Source organism: Trematomus bernacchii, unplaced genomic scaffold (assembly GCF_902827165.1).
Source record: "Trematomus bernacchii unplaced genomic scaffold, fTreBer1.1, whole genome shotgun sequence".
In the NCBI taxonomy this organism is placed as follows: domain Eukaryota; kingdom Metazoa; phylum Chordata; class Actinopteri; order Perciformes; family Nototheniidae; genus Trematomus; species Trematomus bernacchii.
The window spans coordinates 25,978,485-26,002,517 of NW_022987720.1; the positions used below are offsets into that span (position 1 = coordinate 25,978,485).

The 24,033-nt window shown below is 42.9% G+C and overlaps 1 protein-coding gene across 1 annotated transcript; it reads right to left on the minus strand.

Annotated features, from left to right (window-relative positions):
- Positions 1–6,922: 6,922 nt before the first annotated feature.
- On the minus strand, positions 6,923–23,800 carry emp2 (epithelial membrane protein 2). Its single transcript, XM_034143610.1, has 5 exons — positions 23,627–23,800; positions 10,677–10,970; positions 9,895–10,003; positions 9,659–9,799; positions 6,923–8,900 (listed from the first exon to the last, which is right to left on the minus strand). The coding sequence occupies exons 2-5, from the start codon at positions 10,752–10,754 to the stop codon at positions 8,731–8,733; spliced, it is 498 nt and encodes a 165-aa protein (XP_033999501.1). The 5' UTR covers positions 10,755–10,970; positions 23,627–23,800; the 3' UTR covers positions 6,923–8,730.
- Between the last annotated feature and the right edge of the window lie 233 nt (positions 23,801–24,033).

Here is a 24,033-nt window from a genome sequence, read left to right on the forward strand (position 1 = left end):
CTGCCAGGGCAGTACCCGCCGTAGAACTCAGGACCTCTACCCAGCCCGAAAGCCGATCCCCGACAACTAGGTAGTGGCGGCCCCCATAGTCGAAGAAGTCAGCAAACACCGCCTCGAATGGCGTGGACGGGGGTGGTGACGGCAGGGGGGGTGTAGCCGCCTGTGACGGAGCATTGCGGTTGCAGTCTGCACACCCGTCCCTGGTGGCCTGAATGTCCCCGGACATCCCGGGCCAGTAAACTATGGCTCGGGCATGCTGCCCCATCGCTGAGGTCCCCTGGTGAGCGGCATGGAGATGCCGAAGGACTCTCCCACGGAGGGATGGGGGGACCACGACGCGGTCCCGATAGAGCAGGACGCCGTCCTGTGCGTAGACGGACTCACAGACCGATGACAGACTCGCCAGGGCAGCGTCGTTAACGTCAATCCCACCCTCCTGCTCGATGACTTGGAGGAGGTGGCCGAGGCATCCGTCAGCCGCTGTCTCCCGTGCGAGGAGGGGCCAAGAGACGGCTCCGAGCTCCCGTGCGTCGTCGCGGATGGAGGCCATGAGTGCTGACTCCACGGCGTCAGGCCTGCTCGGCAGCCCCAGTGAGAGGCCGTTCGCTGAGCCCGAGGGGGAAGGATGCCTTGACGTGGCATCAGCGGCATAGTTGCTCTTGCCAGGCAGATGCACAATGTCGAAGCGCCATGGGACGGTGCGCTGCTTGAGTCTAAACAGACGCGAGTTTGTTATCTCATCTAGCGTACGGTCACCAAAGATCTTCACCAATGGCTTATGGTCGGTGACCACGACGAGGTTGTCGGACCCCTGCGTGAAGTACCGCGTCTGTTCCAGACCCCAGGCCACAGCTAGGGCCTCTCCCTCGACGGCCGCATAGCGCTGCTCCGCAAGGGACAGGGTACGCGAACCCGCGAGGGTGATCCTCCATCCTCCTGGACAGCAGTCCGGAATGCCCGAGGCACAGTGACAATGTTGCTGGAGCAGAAAGTAGCAAATGCCACGCATGGACCAGTCAGGGCGGAAGCAGGTACGCTTCTGCATGTCGTAGATCTCCACGCCCTCGCGGATGGCCTCCATTATGGCTTGCTTGGACGTCTGGAAGGCCTCCTCCAGAACGGGGGACCATAGGAACACACAGCGCGGGCTGAGGAACGGCTTAAATGGGGCCATCGTGTCACACAGCTGGGCGTAGTTAGCCACCTGGTTGACGAGGCCAAACCAACTCCTGATGTCCGTCGTGGAGCCTGGGGTGGGGAAGTCCCGGATGGCGTCCAAGTATTTCGGGAGCGGTTCGATGGTAGATTCCGACACCCTGAAGCCGGCGAAGTCGACGCACCTCTCCGCGAACTGAAGCTTGTCCGGGTTCAACACGATGCCCGACCGGCCGACACGCGTCAGGAAGTCGATGGTCCTCCACCAGTGTTGCTCCAGGTCGGTGTCATAGTGGATGGTGTCATCCACACAACGTTCCTTGCGTTCATAGTCCGAGAGGACGGCGTCAAACCGACGGTTGTAGCCATCCCCTGATGACAGGAAACCCTGTGGTGCCCTGGTGTAGCGCCAACGGCCGAAGGGCGTGATGAAGGTAGTGAGGTGGCGATCCGACTCACGCAGGGGGACGCTGTGGTAGCCGTTCCAGGCATCCGTGACGGTCTTCCAGGTGCCCTTAGGGACGCGGCGTGCAAGGTGGGACTCAGTGGCGAAGGTCTCACGTTGGCAGAACTTGTTGAGGGGGGAGAGGTCCACGGTCCTGCGGGGGGAACCGTCGTGCTTCCGAGTGACTACCATGCAATGGCACCACGGCACTGGCTCGCCGTATGGTACGCGTTCAATGACCCCGAGGGCTTCGTCCCGCAGGAGGTCATCGTGGACCCTCCGCTGCCAGTGTAGAGGCACTGTAGCCGCGGTGTGGCATGCCTTAGGTGTAGCTGCGGGGTCCACGTGCATCTCGATAGGTGGCCCCTCCATGCATGGTAGTGCCCGATGGGGGCAAGTATTGAATGTCAACGAGGCATATCTCCCGAGCAGCCAACCTTTCATCCGGCTGTTGTTCTCTGGCGTACAAGGGGACGGCAGAGCTGCGGGGCGCGCCGGGGGGACCGTGCGCTGAGGACATGAGCACTGGGCGTCCTGGGGGTCACCTGGCCCCACGCAGCCACCGTTGGTTGACCTCGTCGCATTGACGGATAAGGGCTGGTCTGGCGTGTCAGCCGTGTCAGGGCCACACCCGTCCTGGGGCCCCCCTGCAATGTCGTCCGACGGGAAGCCCACGGGCAAGAGGCAGAGGTTGAGCAACGACTCGTAGGATAGGTACATGGCCCGGACTGAGCTGCTCACGTATACCATGGAACGGCAGGATGTAACACGCCCCCCGCTGCAGGTCGTCGAGAGCCTGGCAAAGAACGCTCCCTTGATGGCTATAGGGGAGCGGTTGGCGGCCGACAGGCTAAGGCTGACGGGTCGCAAGTCGTCCCGCGCGAAACCGCAGGCCAGGAACTCCTCCAGAGACCAAAGGTCCGACTGCGCGCCAGTGTCCGCGACGGCGGATATCCGAGCTCCGTCGGCCGAGCCCCGGTTGCTGGTGCCATCCCTCAGCCCGACTGGCGAGTCCATCGAGATGGTGATCAATGCTCGGGGGTGGTCTCTCATCCTGGCTCGTCTCCATTCGCCTTTGGAGAAGATGTGGTGCTCGAGTCTGATAGGTGCAGGCCTGTTGAGACAGCCGTGCGACGTAGGGACGCGGCGTCGGCGATGGCTCCCGTGACGTCGGCCAGGGCGGGCTCCAGCTCGCACCGACGAGACCTGGGAGACCAGCTCCGACCCCATGGCGGCATGTTGACTGTCGGATGACGGCTGTGGACGCCTCTGTCGTCGGCGGGCCCTGTAGCAGCCGATGCACACCAGGTGAGGCTTCGGATTCCACCCGCGAGGCCCCTCCGTGAAGACGTTGAAGACGCTCTTACATTCCGGGCACGAGGCACGTTTAGCCCCGGCTGCAGGGCTCGGGGCGGGGCTCGTCTGTGGAGTCGTCTGCAGGCGCCGGAATGACGACATGGCTGATAGTGAGGACGACGGGAGAGCGTTACGGGCCATCTCTTTGTTCTAGACGAGTGCAATTACATCGTTAACTGGCTTGACCAGGACATCAGATGTCCCCAGCGTCTCGCGGCGTATGTCCGAGTCATAGATGCCATTGAGCAGAACATCACGGATAATGTGGTCGGTATAGTCCACGTCTTTACCACACTCGCATACTGCATTATATGCGCATGTCTCTGCTTTACCCCGCACTCTGGCAGCGAATGCGCGGAATGTCTCGTCGCGTTCCTGGCGTAACTGGAGTAGCTCGGTGCGCAGGACGCATGTAGCGACTGGGATGACAGCTAGGGAACGCATGACGGCGATCAGATCTGGCAAGGGTCCGGAAGCGGCGTCGGGGACGGCTTTCAACAGGCTGTCTCCAAGTACAGGCCCAGCGCACTGAAACAGCTGGAATGGGGCCTGGGCATTCCCTATGCCTGAGCCGGCGCGGAATACATTCCAACGGCGGATGAACACGTTCCATTCCTCTATCGATACGCCCACATCAACTTTGGGCTGATCGAGTCTCGGGCCGTGAGGGGCTGGGGCCTGGGCTGGCGCGGCCATGACAGGCGCTGCGTGCTGGTGGCTAAATCCATGAATCGTCAATAGGGCAATGACGAGTGCTTCAGATACGTCTTCGGATTTGAACTCGCAGCCGGGGGCAGGGCATCCAACAACGACCATGGTGTCGTCATGAAGAAACACACTCCTCAATGTCAGTTTCAGTGTTTTAATGACAAAGATGACGACACCCTGAAACAGAGTAATACAGCGAGGTAAGCTGACAAAGTATTACATACATGCATGTCATCATTAACACAACACAAATATATGCTACGACACCACGTATATATACACCAACAATAGTGGGAACAGTCTTACATGTGTGAGTGGATGAACGTCTCGACACGAGGCGGAGTGAATGAACAATGTTTGAACTAAAATGGCCGCTCAGCACTACCGGGTCAGAGCGCGGCATATCCGGTGCGACAGCAGTGAGACGCTGCCCTCTAGTGGCCGGCGATAAACTCTTCAATAATGATTGCCATAATTATAACAGGAGAATGGAATGGTGTTTGGCGATTAGGCCCCAGTGTGCAGGATAATCATTCAGGAGGGGGAAGAACCGCTCCAATGAAACCCCCCCGGGGTCTAGACACTGGTGGTGGTGTAAGTAGGTGGGAACGGACTGAAGGGAGAAGGTTTAGCTTGGTCCTGAAGGAGACGGGAGGCGAAAGGGGTGGAGGAGGGTTGCGTTTTGTCACCTGGAATGACAGCTGACAGAGGGAAGAGCAGATATAAAGGGATTAGCGGGAGCTATGATAGGCTTGTGAGAATGGAGAGAGGAGAGATTGGTTAGCTGGGGAGAGACGCCCCCGATCACTTAATGAGGAAGGAGCAGTGTTGCCAACTTGGCGACTTTCTCGTTAAATTCGGCGGCTTTCCAAACCCTCCGGCTACTTATTTTTGTCAAAAGCGACTAACGACTAATTTAACGACTTGTAATAGTGTTATTAGGGACTTTTCTGGTGTTTGGAGACTCACATATTGTTCAGCAGTTAACGAGCCGCGGGTGCTGCCGTGAGCCCCTCTGCCCTCCCATAGTACTCACAGGCGCTCAGACTCACAGTTGCCTCCCGCAGCAGCTCAGCTGCAGTCAGAGCAGAGAGGAGACAGCCACACTCTCCCGCGTCGAGACGGCAAATGAATTGCGCATGAGCGGGATTTAAATGTAAAATGTAAATGTTTCTTCACTGTCACTGTCACACTATAATAAATAACTGCCTTTGCTTTGCTTTGACTCACACAGCCTCAGTCACTTAATCACCTCGTCCACTGTGTGTGTGCCTCTGACAAGCTAAACATCCACGTAGGTCATCATGTCACAGTCTAAACTGTATTCACAAAAGTACAGAAAGGAGTGGGAATCAAACCCTGAGTTTAAAGGATGGTTGAAGCCATTTATTGGAGATGACACACACGGGCATACTATACTGCCTTTATTGTAAGGGAGATTTCTACTAAAAACTACTTTCTACTTTTTCTAATAGACATTTCTGATCTACTGTTGTCTGGATTTACTCTGTCTGGTGGTTTCAAGTTTTGATCCTTGAAGGGGGTGGAACGTTTTTTTACCGCTATTACATGATATGCAAATTAGGCGATGACGTCATTTAGGGACTTCTGGCGACTTTTCGGACAGCCAATTAGCTTTCCTTACTATGGAGTTGGCAACACTGGGAAGGAGAGTGTAGTGAGGTGACGTGTAATCTGAATGAAGAGCTTGGTCTTCCTGATTGAACTTACGCTGAGCTTCATTTAGGAGTTAGTGCTCTATTTGGTCAGGTCTTTTTGTTTATTCTTCTTAGCCTGGAGGACCTGGTAGTCCAGTTTTCGCGGCTTTATTTATTAGTTTATTTTATTAATCTGCCTTTTAGATTGGGGGGGGGAGTTCTTGGTCCGAGGGCCCACGGTGTGGCTGGCCCAGGTTTTCTCCATCTTTTTGTTCTTTTTGGCCAGTCCTCCAGACTTCTATCATTGGCGCAAGAAGTAAACTTCACTTCAGAGCCCTCAAGAGCCAGATATAAATGTTTAATAGCGTCAAAAATTGTGTTGCTACTCAGTTTCCTTAGTCTGAGCAAATGACCACTCGCATTGGTTGTATTTCCTCTATCCACTGAAGTGCTAGGGACATAGTCATCATATCCACTGTGTACTCTGCTATGTGATCACTCGCTCGCTTTGACAGGATCTAAAAACAGCTATACTGTAACAATGGTAAGATATTTTTGTTAGTGTAAAATGTTTCAAGTGTGTTTCACTTAGGTTGTCCTAGTCATGTTAACAGATCATTCACAGCTATTTGAAACAGTAAGATGATATCACAAACTGTATTCTATACCAGATTAATTTATCTATTGAATACTAAACCTTAGGAAAGTAGTAATCTGTAGCATTGAAGAGATCTTTCAGCAGGGAGGGGGAGTGGGAGGGAAACATGCACTATCAGTATTGATGAGTATAGATAGAACAGTAACTCAATGACAGATTTTGCACACACAAAGAAAATGCATTCAAAATAAAATACATTTATTGAGATCTACTTTGAAGGTTATTGAAGCAATAGGATCAAAAATAAGCACCTTTAAGTCTTGTTGTTTTGAATCTGCTGTTTTTGATAAGCAGAATGCACCAAGCTGAAAAAGCAGATCAGGAGATGTTGACAGTTGCTTCTGTAGCCTGAAACCATAAAACTATTACCTTAACATTGTGTAGTTTTCTTTCCGTCCACTGGATGTCAATAGCAGACAAAACCAGACATGTGGATACATTATAAGACAGTAAAATATAAGCATATTTCCGAAGAATTTACTGATTTTGATTATGTTAAAAGTTATATCATGTTGTTATTTATTCGACTAAAATTGTAAAAGCTTCTGAACTTGATACACGCCTGGAGACGCTGTCAAACTAACACAGTTTTTGGAAAAAAAGTTCTCAGACCCTAAATCAATGTGGAATTAATACTTGATGAATCGTTTTAAATATTCAAACAGGTTGAAAAATGTTTTTTTAAATCCCCATGAACATTACATCTACATTGACATCAAACAAACTGCAGAACAATTATAACAACCATAAACCGAAACATGACCAATTATACTCAAGAGTTGCTCTTAGAGGTGAATCCTGTGGTTGCTGTTGAATATTTGCGACGGACTTTGCACATTGAAGTAATCTTTTTATTTAGATCTGTCTTGAAATCATTTGACATGAGCTAGCAACTTACTTTTCATTTCAATATAGGTTAAAAAAGGTCTTCCAAAAAAGAACTTGCATTGAAACAGGAGGTTTATTATTTAGTCGAACACTCTAAAGATTACATCTTCGCAAAATTATCTGGAACAACAAACACAAACTCGGCTTCCAATAATGTTTTTTTGATCATTTTCAAGTATCTCGAGATAAGAGTAAAAAATCTTCACGTTCTTGTTTTTTCCTGCATCTTCATTATTGATGAAAAAGTTACCAGTCTGTGGACCAAACAACACAAACACATTCCTATCACAAAATAAACTGTGCACCGGAAGGATCCATCAAGTCCAAGCTGTATGCATGAATGAATGCTGGTCTCCCTTAACTGTTACAACCCCACACTCAGATAAAGAAAGATCAAAAAAGTCTACATATTATCTCAAACATTATCCCTATATTTCCACAAAATTAGAAGTATTCTGGGAATTTGGGGTACAGTACAGTAACACATTTATTGTTGTTAAATGCCGGAGCACGAACAGGAGTGTTAGAGATGTTTCAGTAATCGATCAAACAAACAGTAGCCCAGCCAAAAGAGGCAAACAAATATGGCAAGACTTAATTACTTCATACATCCTTTGTCACATGATGCTCAAAATACACAACAGTGGTTTTAATCAATAAATAGCGATGTTTTTTTCTCAGTGAAGCTGTGAACAAAAAAAGAGTAACAAAGAAAAGTTCATTCTTATTTCAAGTTTACACGTTCCTCTGTTGCCATTTGAAATCTCAGATATCACAGCACATCATTGGTTCCTTTTTCATCATTACAACACAAGTCAGTAAAAGAAGAATAAAAATAACAAGTTAAAATCCTACATATTATACTTCAACTAGTGCCTCACTACAAGTCCTATATGCTATGGTTAACATAAGATAAATTTTTTTAGTCTTAGAAAATAAGCTTTTGGCAATAACCTAAATTATACATACACAGCAAATATGTACAAAATAGTTGACTAAAGATTCACAACAAAAAAATATGGACCCTTTATAAAGTCCAGGGGCTGCCTCCCAATAAGACAAACTTCCCCACTTGTCTCTGACTTTTATCCTTCGGGATTGGGAATTTCAGACAGGTTCCTATGAACGGTCAAAAGGACACAATGAAACAAGTGGACAGTATGTTGGAACAACGTCCTGTGTCGAAGCTAAGAGGGAAAGAAGATGGTGAAAGCATGTTCTCTCTAAATGCAGCAATGGGCGTTTTCTATCCAAAGCAGTAACTAAGTGGAGAACGTGTGGTGCATTGGCTCCTCTGCATTTGAATTGCATATCTTTTACCTCAGCTTCATGTACATGAATCTATCCAGAACAGTTGGCAACATTGGATTTATCATAGTATATGTTTGCTTAACATGTTTTAGTAGATGTAATGCAAAAAAAGACTGTCCAACTCACCGTTGTTTAGTTACTGTAAGTCCATTGTCTAAAGTGTTTCTAAGGCACTTTTATGGAAAGAAGTGTCAAGAAAAGTCTGTCGATTGAGCTAACTGGGTGTCTGGACAGTCTTGGCGCATCATTGCTGACTTTAGAGAGAACAATGTACCATCAAGAAGAAGAAGGGTGTACAACAATGTAGGCTTTAGGTGTGTAAAGTGGACAAAGATGTGCTGCTTTATTGTTGAATAGTCTGGTCATGAACCTGACACTTTAAATTATTGGGGATTTGTGTATTTCCTTTTTCTCCAATGCTCTTATAAAACCTAAGGGTAAGAGACAGAATGTTAGCATGCTGGTTTGTTGAGTCAAAGTGTATGACTTTATGCATGTGTCCAAGTGTTCCTTTTTATATTGTTGGATATCTGCGTGCCTGTGCGTCACATCTATTTACGCTTCCTGAGCACCAGGTACATGAGGCCGCTCATGAGAGTCATCGGGAAGCTGATCCAGGCCAGGATGTAGGAGGAGCCGTAGGTGCCTTCCCGGAGATTGGCCAAGTGGAAACTGTTCTTCTGAGCCGTGTAGACAGACGCTGCGATCATCACACATAGAGCTGGGAGGAGGAGAGAGGGAAATTACAGTTTATTGTCAATGAGGTCATTCAAACCCTTATATATTCAACAATCCTTCTGACGCCAATTGGGGCCACTTATGGAAATAACATGACACTTTTGTAGGGATCTCTGAATAGCTTTATTTCCTTTAAATGGTAAACTCCAACAGGAAACGATTGACTTGTTGGGAGCTTTCTCTGTAGCCGAATATCTATTGCTAAAGTGGATTACATTGATTCAAACCTGAAATCTGTAATTTCCTAAGATTCATAGTGTATATTATAATGAAACTGCATTTTGCTGTTGTTTGGTGTCTACTTTTGAGAGGTTTTCTTCCTCTCTTTGCCATTGTTTCCTGGCTGTTAGGGTTAACGGACAATCCCATTGAAGTGAACAACATATACGATTTGAAGTTTTTGGGTAACTTTGATGACATTTCACTCATACAAAATGCTGGAAACCAAATCACCACAAGGTGACATGATGACAGTAAAGGCTCTGCTATGTCTTCTTAAATGTTAGGAAATTCAAATAATAACACTTTAACCCAACACTCGGGCTGGGCTGAACATATTCATGGTCTAAAAGTGTGCATCAAGTCTGAAAATGAAACGTGTGGCCATAAATCCTGCCATAACAAGGACATGTCACTGGATCATCATTATTGTATAACGACGCAGGCTTATGAGCACAAACAGGAGGAAAAAATATATGCTAATGACTACAAATGTGTTAAATGTGTGTGGATGTCACTTACCGGCCAATAGCTGGATGATAGCGGTGAAAAGGAATCTCTCTCCCTGTTGGAGCTTGAAGAGCTGAAGGATGAAGACGAAGAAGCTGACACAACATAAAATAGTGGCAAGGATCATAGTAGCCTGGATGGTCTGCAGATATGCTGAGGAGAAAAGAGAAAGGAGGTGTTGCATACATAAACATGACAGTATACTTACAGTACACACACATAGGCTGAGTAACTACACACTGTCTTACCTGCATCAACAGTATGGCTGTTCTCCACAGGAAAGCAGGTGGAGTTACAGGTGTACCACAGGTCAGCGTAGATCACTTCCCGGCCACCCTGCGTCACCACCCACCATGCCTGAATCAGGGGGGGGGGGGCGAAACAACGGTTACAATTATTAAAAGTGTATTTGGGACAGGCATAAGGGGCACAAATATAGAAGTTGATTTGTCTGTTTAAAACAATTATGAAATGTTAAGAATATAGGGTCAAGATGTCAAAATTAAAGTTAAACGGTGGAAAATACCATTAAAACTAAGAGAATAAAGTTAAAATATTGAGACGAAATTCACAATGTTTCGAAAGGAATAAAGTCGTTATTTTGCGAAAGAGTTTAATTGAGAAAATGAATTGTCAAAAGATTATTTGAAATGTCGCAAAATAAAGCGGAAATGTTGAGAACAAAGTGGTATTGTCAAGGTTTCAAATCAAATCAAATCAAGTTTTATTTATATAGCACATTTATAAACGATTTTTGGTCGAGCCAAAGCGCTGTACAAATAATAAAAATACCCTACAGTAAAGACATTTTACAGCTAATACAACAGCACAGCAAGGTTTAACTCCAAATGTCGAAATGTAAGTCAAAATGGGAAATCTAAATGTTCAGAATAAAGTCAAAATAACAAAATAAGTGAAACTTTTATTATATATGCTGAAGATAGTAGTTGAGATTATTCCTATATTTCCCCTTATGCCCTGATCCCCTTCCTTAGTGTCTAATGTGTGGCCTTTTTTGTCTCATACTCACATTGTGAATGGTTGCAACAAAGAGGAGAATGGCTGCAGCCACATGGAAGAGGATGATGAAGGCTAAGATGATCAACATGGCTGCCCTTCTGTCCTGCCGGTCAACTGAATATTTAACAGGCTCCTTCAGTAGCTGTCTGTGTCTCACACTGGATGATTGTCAATGCGCAGATTTTATGTTCCAGTTTCTGGTGGATGACAGTCCTGTTGGATGGTTTGTGTGTGTGTTTACGCTGTTTGTCAAACACACTGGTTTGCAGGTTGATAGGATCAAGGTCCGTCACATAAAAGGAATCTGTGAGAGAGAAACATAAATGTAATTCTTTAAAAACAACTCTGGAAAGATTCCCCCCTAATGTATCATCAGCACACATCAAACACACAGAATAACATATTGCAGAAGTCCTACTTACTTGGCAACATCAATGTTTTTGAAAATGTTTGGATATACCCTGTGCTGTCTAAGATGCTGTCTTACTCCAGCCAGACTTACATTGAAAGCATAGGAAGTGATAACCACATGTGAGGAGTGGTTGACAGGGACAGAGATGAGAATATTAGAGTTTGCATCCATCCTTCTTTGCTATGTTGTGGAAAGCATTAAGGAGGCTGTTGTTGAATTGCAAGCTGTTTTTAACATTATTCAGACTCAACTCTCTGAACTAAAGCTTCTTTCAAATGTTGATAAAACCAAGGTAATACTCTTTTCAAAAGCTAAAAAGACACCAGAGCCTGTTTTAGATATTGTAACTACGCAAGGAATAAAACTTGAAGTGGTTACCTGTTACAAATACCTTGGTATCTGGCTTGATGATTGTCTCACTTTTAAACTTCACGTCAATAACCTGCTTAAAAAGCTGAGCCATATCCATGTCATTCATGTCAGTGAATGTACTACTTTGAATTTACCCTCTGTATGTGTTAAGTAAATAAAGTTGCCTTGCCTTGAATGAAATTCACGCAACTCTTAATATTAGATACTGTGTTTTTAAGTGGCGATGGAGATTATTTGTTGACCCTGCTTTAAAGGATATTTTTGCCTTTACAAATGGTGCGCTTTATCACTGCCTGGGTTTTGGTCGAAGTGCATCCAAATGCTGCTGCGTTTTCGCGTTTGGCTCATTTTCCATCCGAAAAACACGTCGTCTACCTGTCCTGTACCACTTGTTATGACTTCTCTCTCTCTCGCGTATTCCGTTAAGACCCACCCCATCTCACTCCTCGTGCTGAAACCTACCAATCAGAGTAGGGGCGGGTCTTCACAGAATACATTTGGGGAACAAAATCAAGCTTTTTAAAATGCGAGTGGATTTTGGCAGGCAGTGAGTGCAGACCAACGATTGAACGATAACAATAACGGCTCTCACCAAGTACGACTCGGTTCCCCTCGTTCGTACCAAAGAGCCGTTCAAAAGAATCGGCTCGTTCGCGACCGACACATCACTAGTACCCATCCTTTTTTGCTATGTTGTGGAAAGCATTGCCTGTAAGTATTTTTGGTTCTTTACATATTCATAAGTGGATATCTATGTTTATTTAGATGTTTCGATGTTAAGTAGATGGCTATTCAGTGGTGTTTGATGCATGGTCAGCACATGTTTTGTAATGTGTATTACACAGCACTTTTGCGTGTAAACATATATTCATATGCATATTTTGTGATGTTTGTGATGTCATGAACCGTTGTATATATATGTTTATCACAGCTAAGTGCCTAATTTCTATGTATATTGTGTTTCTTTCAGTTTTACTCTGTTGACTTGTGGATGTAAACATCTTATTAAAGAAGATAAACATGGCCACTTGTCGAGGAGTTATCCGTCTGCATAACTGTACTCATAACAACAGTGAGGGCAGAACATACCCATAGAGAAACTGTGCCATATTAGTATTTACCCATTACACTTTTTTGGAATCACTTTTGAGTAAAGGATACAAAAAGGAAATACAATTATCGTCCTTGACGTTCAACCACAAAAGTCTAATCAGTTCTTACTTGATTCAGAGTGGATGTTTATGTCAAATTCTGAAGAAATTCCTCATAGGCGCTCATGAGAAAAATTATGTTCGAAATACAAGGTACGGACAACCCGAACAAAAATCATGTTTTTTTGCAGTTTTGATTTATCTTAGAAAGATAGGATGAAAGAAAGATAAGAAAAGAGTAATATGAGTTACAGATAAGTATTAAAGTTGTGTAAATGTTCCGTCAACATTGTTGCTGTAGTATTCCCGACCCCCACACCACTGATTTCGAGGACATCATGCAGGCTTTATTGCTGAATGTTGTACAATTTTAGAGAAAAAGGAAGTGTAGTGTAAAGGCAATTCACATATAGTCCATAAGAACAACTTCTACATCTGCAACCAATTACCAAAGTACAACCTTTCCAAACAACTGTGAAGAATGCAGGATTAATAAAATAGCCAGAGAAATATGTGTGGTCTCAATGTCAGACCTCAAATTACAGAAAATGCAGCTTAGATGTTGTGTCTATATGCACAGCAAACCATGTGTGTGTTTAAAAGTGTGAATGTGCGAGAGTACAGTATGTGGGAGCGTGGTGTTTACTCTGCAGTGATTGAAGGCTTTAATCCTGACCATGACTTGTTGATAGAAGGGAGAAGTTGACTGTTTACATTCTGAAATGAGCAGCCTGTGCTCTGTTCACTCTGTATACTGATTGGATTGCTTCCAATGGTGCCAAGAATGCTGCGTTCATTCCTCTGAAAGTTAAGCATTAACTTTAACGACCTCATGATATAAATAAAATCTATTTCTGGTTCATGCTTGGAAGTTAAGTTAATTTACCTTAAAGAAATGTATCCTATGATTCAAGGATGTCTACTATTTTGGGGGGCAATGAGTTGATGTACGGACATGAAAGTTGTTATTCCACATTTTGCCTATTACTGAAGTTGGCTTCAAAACCGAGTACTGTTGGTGGAGGCTTGATTGATGGTCATATCTAGAAGGTAATCGATGTTTTAATCTATGATTTGTGAATCTTTTGGAGATGATGAAGTTGTGTTTTGCAGACTAAAGAAGTTGACTTTAAAAGCCAGAACTGTTGGTGGGGGCTTGATCGAGGATTAAGATGGTGATTATAGGGTTAGGCATTGACCTCAAATATTAAAGGTTAGAATACAGTAGGTCGTCGGCTAGATGGTAACCCTTGATTTGAAAATGTTCATGAGATAATTAGGGGAAAGGCAGCATAGGTTAGCATAGATTGTCAAAACAACGATTTAGGTTTAGGGTTAAATTAAAGGGGACCTATCATGCAAAATGCACTTTTGTACGTCTTTTATACATGAATATGTGTCCCCGGTGTTCCAGGGAACTCACCAAGTGTCAGAAAACACAACCCTCTCTATTTTCCTCCATACCCAAATCTCTAAAAAAGGGGCTGCAACGGATCTGATCAAAACTGATCCAGATTTGAACACTGTCCTGACGTCAAGACAGTGGCGCTACGGCTATTGGGCCAACTCCACCAATCAGAAGGAGACAGCCACGGCCATTGCCGTTCGAAAGCGCTGGAGACGCTGTAGTACATATGCCAGGCCAGTAGGTGGTGCTGTTCTCACAGAATCAGCCCTTGCAGAAACAGAGCTAAACAATTTCAAATTGAGCAAAATGAGGCATGGCTAAAATGCATGATCTGTTTGGTATTTTGAAAAAAAAAAAGTATAAATATGCCTTATATAGGTATGGTCATACACTATATTATTATAATATAGCATGATAGGTCCACTTTAAGTTTCGCACTTTGAGGGTTACCATCTAGCCAAGTCCTTGATCATGATGCTAAAAATTAAGAACAAGCTGTCAAGGAAAATTAACTAAAGGCTCCTTACATGCTGGAGAAATGTTCTGACTTTACTTTAGTTTTTTGTGACCTTGGTATTTGCAGCAATATAACACAAATGCAGTACGGCTTCAGGCAACACTGTTGACAGTCATAACAGGTGTGTGTGTGGATATGATCATCTATTAAAGCTTTGTTTCTGAATGTTTCTGTTTCTGAACGTAGGTAGAGTCAAGGCCTGAATTGACTACAACAGTAATGTTTATTTTTCCGTAAAGATATCCACTTTTTGTTGCTTTCAATTTTTGGTTCACTTACACTATTAGGTGTTTCTACTTCTCTCTGTGTAAACTGTACACATCAAACTGAGCCTAACCACACCACTGTTGGGATATTGCAGACAAAATCACATATGTGCACAAGTATGAGTTAGATTCAGTATCAGCCTCAACTCCAACAATATGTTCAGCTGAGCAGGCAAACATGTTTAAAAGCACATGTGAGTGTAGGCGCACACACACACATACACACACATGCACAGAGCCAGACAGCAGAGGAATTAGCCCTCTCCGCCAAAATGGAGTCGCAGTAAAAACAGCTTCTCCCGCCGACAGGAAGCAGGCCACAGTTTTGTGTGTGTGAGCATGTGGCTATGGGGTGTGCCAGAGGATATAGGCCACGTCTGAGTTGGGGGAAGGGTCGGGGGCAAGGGGGTATACAGTAAAACAGGAGGTGAGGGAACATCAAAAGCGAGTGATTCACTTTGATTCAAGAGACACTGGGTTTAGGGATTAGCCACAGGAATGTAAACAGCAACATCCTCCTGATCATAATGCTCAGAGGATGAGACTGAAGTAGACAATAACCTGGAAACACACACTTTAATTTGCACCTGTGGAAAAAGCTGAACCTCCCATGAGTGGTGCTGAACTGAGCATGAAGAAAGCGGCATTTGATGTGGTTTTAAGATCTACAATGTACAGCAAGACAGCATTATGTTGAATGGTTTGGTTGTGTAAAACCATTCTTTTTTTAAATCCCGACTAAAAACGCACCTATTTGCCGCTGCTTTTAATTGAGCTGCCCCTACTCACACTACAGTATGCCTTTTTAGTCATGTATTCTGTACCAGCTGTGTTTATTTATTTATTTTATTTTCATTATCTTTGTGTCAGGTCACACAGGGTAGGAATGCGATACTGTCCTTATTTTTAGGACTATCAACAGCATGCTGGGGTCGCACTTTGGCTGCTCTATAAATTCCCTGAAAATTGGCCAATTATAACATTTCAAACACTGTGTCTCTAGGGTGGTCAATCAGACTAGAGGTTTGACCTTATAGGAAGACAAAGCCAGATAAACGGAAATGGAAGGAGAGTTAAAAAAAGCCAAGGAAAGCCAAGGTAAATACCAACAATTTAATTCAGTATATCCGTTGCAAAGCATCTCTCTGGTATTTCAGTTCAATCTGACCTGCAGCGACATTCTTTGGAGCAGCGAGCAACACACACACACACACACACACACACACACACACAACACACACACCAACACACACACACACACACACACACACACACACACACACACACACAACACACACCACACACAACACACACACACACACACACACACACACACACACACACACACACACACACACACACACACACACACACACACACACACACACACACACACACACACACACACACACACACACACACACACACACACACACACACACACACAGACAGACAGAGCTGGGACTGATTCCATCTGCAGCTGCTGTCTTGTCTCAGTAGAGGGAAGATGAAGGGAGGAGTGAGAGAAGGAGGGAGGAGACAGAGAGGAAGAAGGGATCCCCAGCGACAAAAACAAAAACAAGAGCGTAAACGCACACACAAACACACACTCTGATGTAGGGCTGCACGATTTGGGGAAATAATCTAATTGCGATTTTTCTGACAGATATTGCGATTGCGATTCGATTTCCGATATTTGTTTTTAAGCGACCCAACGGAAGTTTATTGTAAAATGCGGCCATATCTCCGGCTAGGAAGGTCGTATCAACGTGCTCCCGTCTCTAGCACCCCCGCAGCCAGAGCTACGAGTGAAAGCACTAAACTTACATGAAACTTCCGTTGGGTTGCTTTAAAGTCAAGCTTCAGTTTAAGATTCACCCTGTAATAGAACATGTGATGGAGCATCACTAACCTGACTCAGATGGTTTGTTTCACCAAACCATCTAGGAAAGCTCCATTTGAAGCCATTTGGAAAAGGGCAGGCACTTTCAAAAATACTTGGCAGGTGATTGGATCAATCTGTCTATCACCTTCTATCATGGGCCACTTCTGATTGGTTAACAATGGCTGGTACATGTGGAGCACAGCACTTCTGATTGGTTAACAATGACTGGTACATGTGGAGCACAGCACTTCTGATTGGTTAACAATGGCTGGTACATGTGGAGCACAGCACTTCTGATTGGTTAACAATGGCTGGTACATGTGGAGCACAGCACTTCTGATTGGTTAACAATGACTGGTACATGTGGAGCACAGCACTTCTGATTGGTTAACAATGACTGGTACATGTGGAGCACAGCACTTCTGATTGGTGTGGATGACTGACACACAAGAAAAAAAAAAAATCCCAGCCTTTGCGATTTGATAATCGCATCATTTCAAATTGTGATTTCGATTTAAAATCGATTAATCGTTCAGCCCTACTCTGATGTACACATTCATATACTGTAGTAACTGTACACTACAAAAACCCACAATTACATAGCCCGCCAAGGAACTCACAAATTAGAGACTGACACAGTTTAGATGATTAAAGTTAATTTAAACTATAGAACAAACACATGAAAGCATGGTGATGACTGAGCAGTTAACTATGTATACATGCCCTTTTATGTGTGTGTGTATTTATATATTTACTTCTTCAACTGTTCAAACTGTAAATGATCATATACAAGGGTAATTATCCAAAGAATCTCCAATTACTTTGATTTATTACTGTCATCTTTCTCTTTCAGGGGACAAACATGTAAATACAGTTAAATTGTATGGGTGGAGGATGAACCACACCTTTGTCCATAACTCAGATTTAATTGAGCACATATTATGATTCTACAATATAATAATAATCCTTTAAAAATGAAGAATGTATCTAATTTTGGGGCGTAATAACGTACCAAACATATACTCTACTTAAAAATTGTCCATAGTAGTTATAGACTCTGTTTCTTTCTTTTTTTTTGCCGCCATTCAACACACACACCAGACACACACACACAAATATTTCCCTAAATGTAGAGCGCAGTATTCCCCAGGGTCCATGTGAACGTTGCAGCCTTGCAAAGGCAGCACTCAGGGCTGATAGTAGAGTGTGAAAGCACTGATACTCACCTCTGACACCAGGCAACAGCTGCACACACACACACACACACACACACACACACATACACACAGAGCACATGTATGCTGTATACATTAGCCCTGCCAGTCTGGAATGCATAACACAGATATTTCAAGCCTTATCTATCACAATAGACGTACGCACACACAGAGGGGCACTTTACTCAGCTGTTGTGCGTCAATCAGCTGAACAAGCTACTAACAGTCCTCATCATACAAGTTAAAGGTAATCGTATAGTCAAAATACACCAATAAACATATCTGGATTGGGATAACAGGCTAATAACTATTCTTGTCAGTTGAAGTTAATGTTTTTAGACCTATAGAAAGTCGGTTTATATAATGGTTTACCAAGATAAAGGCGAGACACCACAACTGAAGCATGTTTTGGTCCACAACAGCAGCATTACACCACGTGAAAGTCACTTTACACTAAGCATGTTATCTTATGTTTTGTTTGATGTTTATGGCAGGATATTAATGCCATGCCAGAAAAACATCCTGTTAAAACATGAACAATGTTATAACAAGATTTATACGTTACAAGAAACATTCCATCTTAATTTAAACAGTTTCACATTACAGCCATATAGGCTTCGAGATTTCACGTTAATATATGATTGAATTAGTAATATATTGTTAAACCTTAAAAGTTTGTTATATGACAAGTTTGTATGCCGTAATAACGTTATAAAGTAATACTGATGCGTTTTGCATTCTGGCATGGCAGCCATAGGCTTCCTTAGATCTTGATGTCACCACTTCATGTTTGACTTTGAGAACCTCCGTCACATCGCTAAGTAGATCCAAATACAACAAAGAAAGATAACAATACTATAGTTGTGTGTAATCACGTTGGTAGTCTGACAGATCCACTCTAACAAACAGACTGCCATTCCTCTTCTCCACTCAGCCTTATAATAGGAGGCTGGGGGACTCAGTGCAAGAGTGCAAGTGTGTGAGAATGCAGTGTGTGTGCTGACTGATTCCCTTGCCTGGTGGAAAATGCTGACTTTTAATGTCCTTCCTTTACTCTTTTCATAAAACACAAAGCCACAGATTTAACTGGGCCTCTGAATCTCACTCCCCCGTCTCTCTCACTGTCCCACTCTCTCTTTCTCTGTATGTCTCTCTTTCTGTCTAAAGCCATGGAAAAACTGATTGAGGAAGAGGAAAAGACAAAAAGGGCTTCCAGTGGAGCCCTCCGGTCCCTTGTGAGGTCGTTCAGTTGAGACTTAATATGCAATATTTCCTACTCAAACCCCTCAGTCTGGAATACTTTGTGGGATTCACTATATTGGTATCCTAGGGCTTGAATTGTGTGTTTTAGAAAACCCTATAATATATTAATTTCAACAGTAAAACTAATGCAACGTGTTTAATTGACACCATTCTTTGCATTTTTTCCCTAAGGTCAAAACCGTTGGAATAAACTGGAATTTAGAAGATCAATCCAAACAGACCATTTTATTTGATTGAATAAAACGCTCATACTTTTTTTTTTATAGCTCTCCAATTTCTCTGCACATGGGACTCAAATCTGCATTAGTAGATGTGGGAACAACAATAAAAGTGACACCTTGCAGTAATTGCTGAGAAAAAGTGGCAGACTTGTCCCTTTTCAAGATAATTTGCAGAGTCATTTTAAGGTGAGTTCACACTGAGCCCGCAACAACATTCACCATCCACTAATGATGGCTCTGGAGAAAGGCTCGCAAATGCACATTTAGTTAAGAATTAATATCCAAGGTCAAGGAGAAACCCTCATGTTTATTATGTATTCTAGTTTCCCTCAGGAATGGCCTTACAGTTACTAAATTGCATTAACGTGTTGTAAATAGGACAGCCTCATGTGTGCGTGTGAGTTTGTGTGTGTACACAACAACAAAAGCCGAGCTAAAGCTTATTTTTAGAGAAAACACAAAAAGGCACATCTTCCCTGGAGTGAAGCCAGAGACTAAACAAAGCTTTGGTCAGGAAGAGCTCATGAAAACTTGAAGAAACCCACAGGCAGAGAGACCTAGACACAGCTTGGTTTTAAGATGTATGAAGAGTCATGAACCCAGAAATGCAAGCACAGAATTACAAACATAACCAGAAAGCACTGTGTGACAGCTATTATCTTTTACAGAATGGATTTACAAGACCCCTTCTGAGACCAACTAGCTGTATTCACAGCCTTGTGAAGCAAAAAGCAAGCGGGATGAAAGACGACGAGACAACTTTACTATTTGCACATCTTTAACACTAGCAAGCCAAATATTTGACAATTAGGCTTGAGGGTGTCAAGGGAGGATAAGCTATGGTGGCTGTGTGCCATTCAGGGGCTGGAACAACTACAGTGCACATTTCTGGGCCAAATGTTGTACAAACACAGCTGTCCTTTTTCTTTTGTCTCCTTCAAATTCAGCCGAAAAAGCAGCAATTTTTAACTAAATTTGGAGTATATCTCAAAGGCTGTTTTGGTGTTTGTAAGGCTAGCCCATCTCACCCATTTTGAATGTCATCAGCCAATTGAATGGTTAGTTAGTTTTAGTTAGTTTATTTTTCTTTTTTCGAGCGTGTAAAACTAAAGAAAATACAAATGAAACAAAAGGTGATACAGACATGATACAGTACTATACACATGAATGCAATAACAAAACGTAACATTTAATTAATAATTGAATAATCTATAGTATCATTGTCTGATATCAATAAACAACAAAGCTTTAGCTAATTACACGTCCGAAAAGGGGTCGGAAGAAGTTTACACTTATTTAATCCGACCCCTTCTCCCTTTTTTTTTTTACATCTTAATATATGTTAACATACAATATAAATGTATACTTATAATCTTGAATAATTTATATAATCATTCATATAATATATACAGGCAAGTTAGGAGAATGGTCATTTTCCGTTGTTATTGTTTACTTTCTAATGCTTCAAACTGGACAAAATGGGCAAACTGCTCCTACCTTACATTGTCCAACATGTTAATAAATGATAACGGCCTTCTGAACCATGGTTGTAGCCCCTAACTACCAAATAGATGTTGATAGCTGATAACTGCTAGTTTTAGACTTTGTTGTCATTAGCATAAGTTGTTCGTAGGGATAAATAATAAGAGTATCATTCTCTAAACAATAAAAATGCCAAACGTTAGCACGTAAAGTTGGGATGGAGGTGAAAGCTAAACATTCAGTTTGTCATTCTGAAGCCTAACCCTAACCCTCATCCAAAAAGGGCAGTTGAGGGAATACCAAATGGGGCAACAACCCAACCGACCATTTTATGGATGCATTTTCAGACATTAACATCCTAATGCAACACTCTCACTCTAGTCCTTACTATCCACAATCGAAATAGGACAAGATTGGACCGTATTGTACATTCTAAATAGAAATTCCACAAGTGGAAAACAGATTACAAGTTCACAGAAATTATGCATTCACGGCCCAAATTAACAACAACACAGCTGTTTCAAATTAATTTTGCACAATAGTCATGAGATTTTATTTCTGACAAGACATCCAACATAACTTGAAATGTACTGCATTTCACCAATAAATCGTTCAGCATTATTCATAAAAAGTTATGAAACACTGGCTGCTTTGAGCTTTTGTGTGTGTGTGTGTGTGTGTGTGTGTGTGTGTGTGTGTGTGTGTGTGTGTGTGTATGCCAAGACTCCTTCAGGAATCAGGAGCCTAAATTGACAAAAACAAAGACACACACACACAACTGTTTCCCTGCTGGGTTTAAAGGCTTCCCTATGACGCAGGAATTCTTTCATGTTGGACACTAACATGGTTTGTTAGGTGTGTGTGGGTGCGTTTTCACACACATTCCCAAAGTGACAGCGCTGAGTAATGGCTACCACATGGCCGAGAGAAGTTAGGAACACCTTGATAGAGAGGTTAAAAAAGAGATCTCCATCCTCATCTGTTTATCACCGCCCCAATTCTCTTCCATTTTTTTCTTTGCTACTCTCCATCAGCACTCACTTCACAATTGTTCCCTGATAGTTTTCATCTGTCAGCACCTTTTAAAACCTCACACCCCATGACTAATCCTCCTCCTATCAAATATCACACGCCTCTCTACCCCTGCTGCATTGAGCGTGACTTAAAAATACTTTCAAATTAACACTGACACTCGAAGCACAAAGGGTTCCCGCGCTGTCCAAATACTTATAAATATACAGATACAAAAAGGACTTCTGCTTGAGGAGAATTTGGCAACTGCACGGATCAGACTGTTACAGACCATTAAGGCTGTGCAGGAAAAACGTGACTCTGGTGGAAAGAAGCTTCCACGATACACGTTGTCAATTTTAACTGCTATTTATTTAGCTGCTCGTTTGTAGTTGTTAAACGATGCTTTACATAATTGTAGGTTTTATGACTTTGGGGTTCATTTTACCAAATGAAAAGCTGGAAGAGGAGAGAGGAGGTCTGTTGGCTTTATTAAGAGTGGCTTAGTCATTCTCCAGTTACATTTCATTAAAATGCTTATGCTGATGTAGCTGTTATATAACATAAGAGGTATTTGGGGTATATTTCCAATTTTAATGAAGTTCTCCTTGTGTCACAAGAACGTGAGTGAAAATCAGGTTTCATTATCTAACATCTATTTGTTTTTTCATCTAGCTCTGCCATTTCCAATGCCTTGAGTGCAACAGATAGGCATGTTCACAGAGGGATGTAAAAATATTTTTCGAATAGGTTGCTGCCTATTTGTAACCTTCCCATTGCATATGACATAATGGCTTTCCTCAAGATTGCTTTCGCTGTCATTCAAACATTGCCTGATGAGGATGAGTCTCCATTTCTGCAGCCCAGTCTGACAAATCTCCCTAAACCATGCATGGAAAAACCTGCACCAATGTGTTGTTTTCAACCACAAGAGGGCGCCCTCCATGAAGGGAGAATGCAACAGTTATCACCTGCCTCATCAAAAGCAAGATGCAAATCAGTCATTAAGGAAAAACAGTATCATAGTGCAAATATACTTACATGGGACATAAACAGATAATCTGATTTTGTTCAATTCAAAACACACATCCTAATTAAATTAAATAACTGTTTAATTAAAAACATACACAAATACTATTAGATATATTCGTTTCATTGGGATATAATTTGAATGTAGTGTTGCAATATGGAGGGGCAAACAGAAACAAAGTAGTCTTCCACGAATTCATTGAAGAGTTTGACGTGTATTAAAAAAGCAGATAGAATTAAAAAGATATACAAATGCACATATTTATTGGGTCCATTGTGAAAAAATTGCTTAGCTTAAATTGTTTAGATTCCCTCACAATGCACTAAACATTCATTCACAGCACAGACGCATTTAACACTCACACACATGCACACTGATGGCTGACAACGCCCCTTTCATTTCCAATTTCTGAAACTTGGAGCCACTCAGCAGAAGTTATGATGTGTGTAAAAATACACGACAGCAAAGGCTTCTTAAAACTCCTAAAATACATTCAAACAAAAATAAACTCTCCATTTTAGTATTAGTAATAGTTTTGTTTATGTTGCTGACTTATATAATATAATATTAGGCTAAATACTCACCAGAAAGAGACCTGGTAAAGGTATTAGTGTTATTGGTATATTTCAAAGCCACATTGGATTTGAATATGCTATGAATCTCATAGAGAGTTCCGAGCTGCATTCAAACAATATGCAAACTGGAAATAATAAGTTTAGGCTGCTTACCGAGTTTGAACAGAGGAAGAAGAAACACTCCAGATGCGTCTGTGAAAAGGGATATTAAACTGAATGTGTTTTGCGGGAAAACAGCGTCCAAACGTGACAAAACGGCAGCTGGAGATCTCGCTGGTAGTCCCAAAAAAGTTAGAAACGCACGTTCTCTGGATCGGCTATCGTGAGCGCGCGAGGGAGGGCTCGAGGGGGCGGGAGCTGGGTGTGGTTTGGGACTTTAATATGCTAGTGTGTGTGTGTGTGTGTGTGTGTGTGTGTGTGTGTGTGTGTGTGTGTGTGTGTGTGTGTGTGTGTGTGTGTGTGTGTGTGTGTGTGTGTGACACATGAACGAGTGGTGACAAGAGTTTAGTGTTTATTTAGTTTAAATAGGCGGGAAAGGTTACTATTTAAAAAATAACTGA

What these genes read in the sequence shown, in the direction of transcription:
- emp2 (XM_034143610.1), bottom strand. Translation starts at nt 10,754, where the DNA reads ATGTTGATCATCTTAGCCTTCATCATCCTCTTCCATGTGGCTGCAGCC. An exon ending in TTGTTGCAACCATTCACAAT is followed by an intron (nt 10,004 to 10,676) that starts GTGAGTATGAGA and finishes CCCCTGATTCAG; the next exon opens with GCATGGTGGGTGGTGACGCA. An exon ending in TATCATCCAGCTATTGGCCG is followed by an intron (nt 8,901 to 9,658) that starts GTAAGTGACATC and finishes TCCTCCTCCCAG; the next exon opens with CTCTATGTGTGATGATCGCA.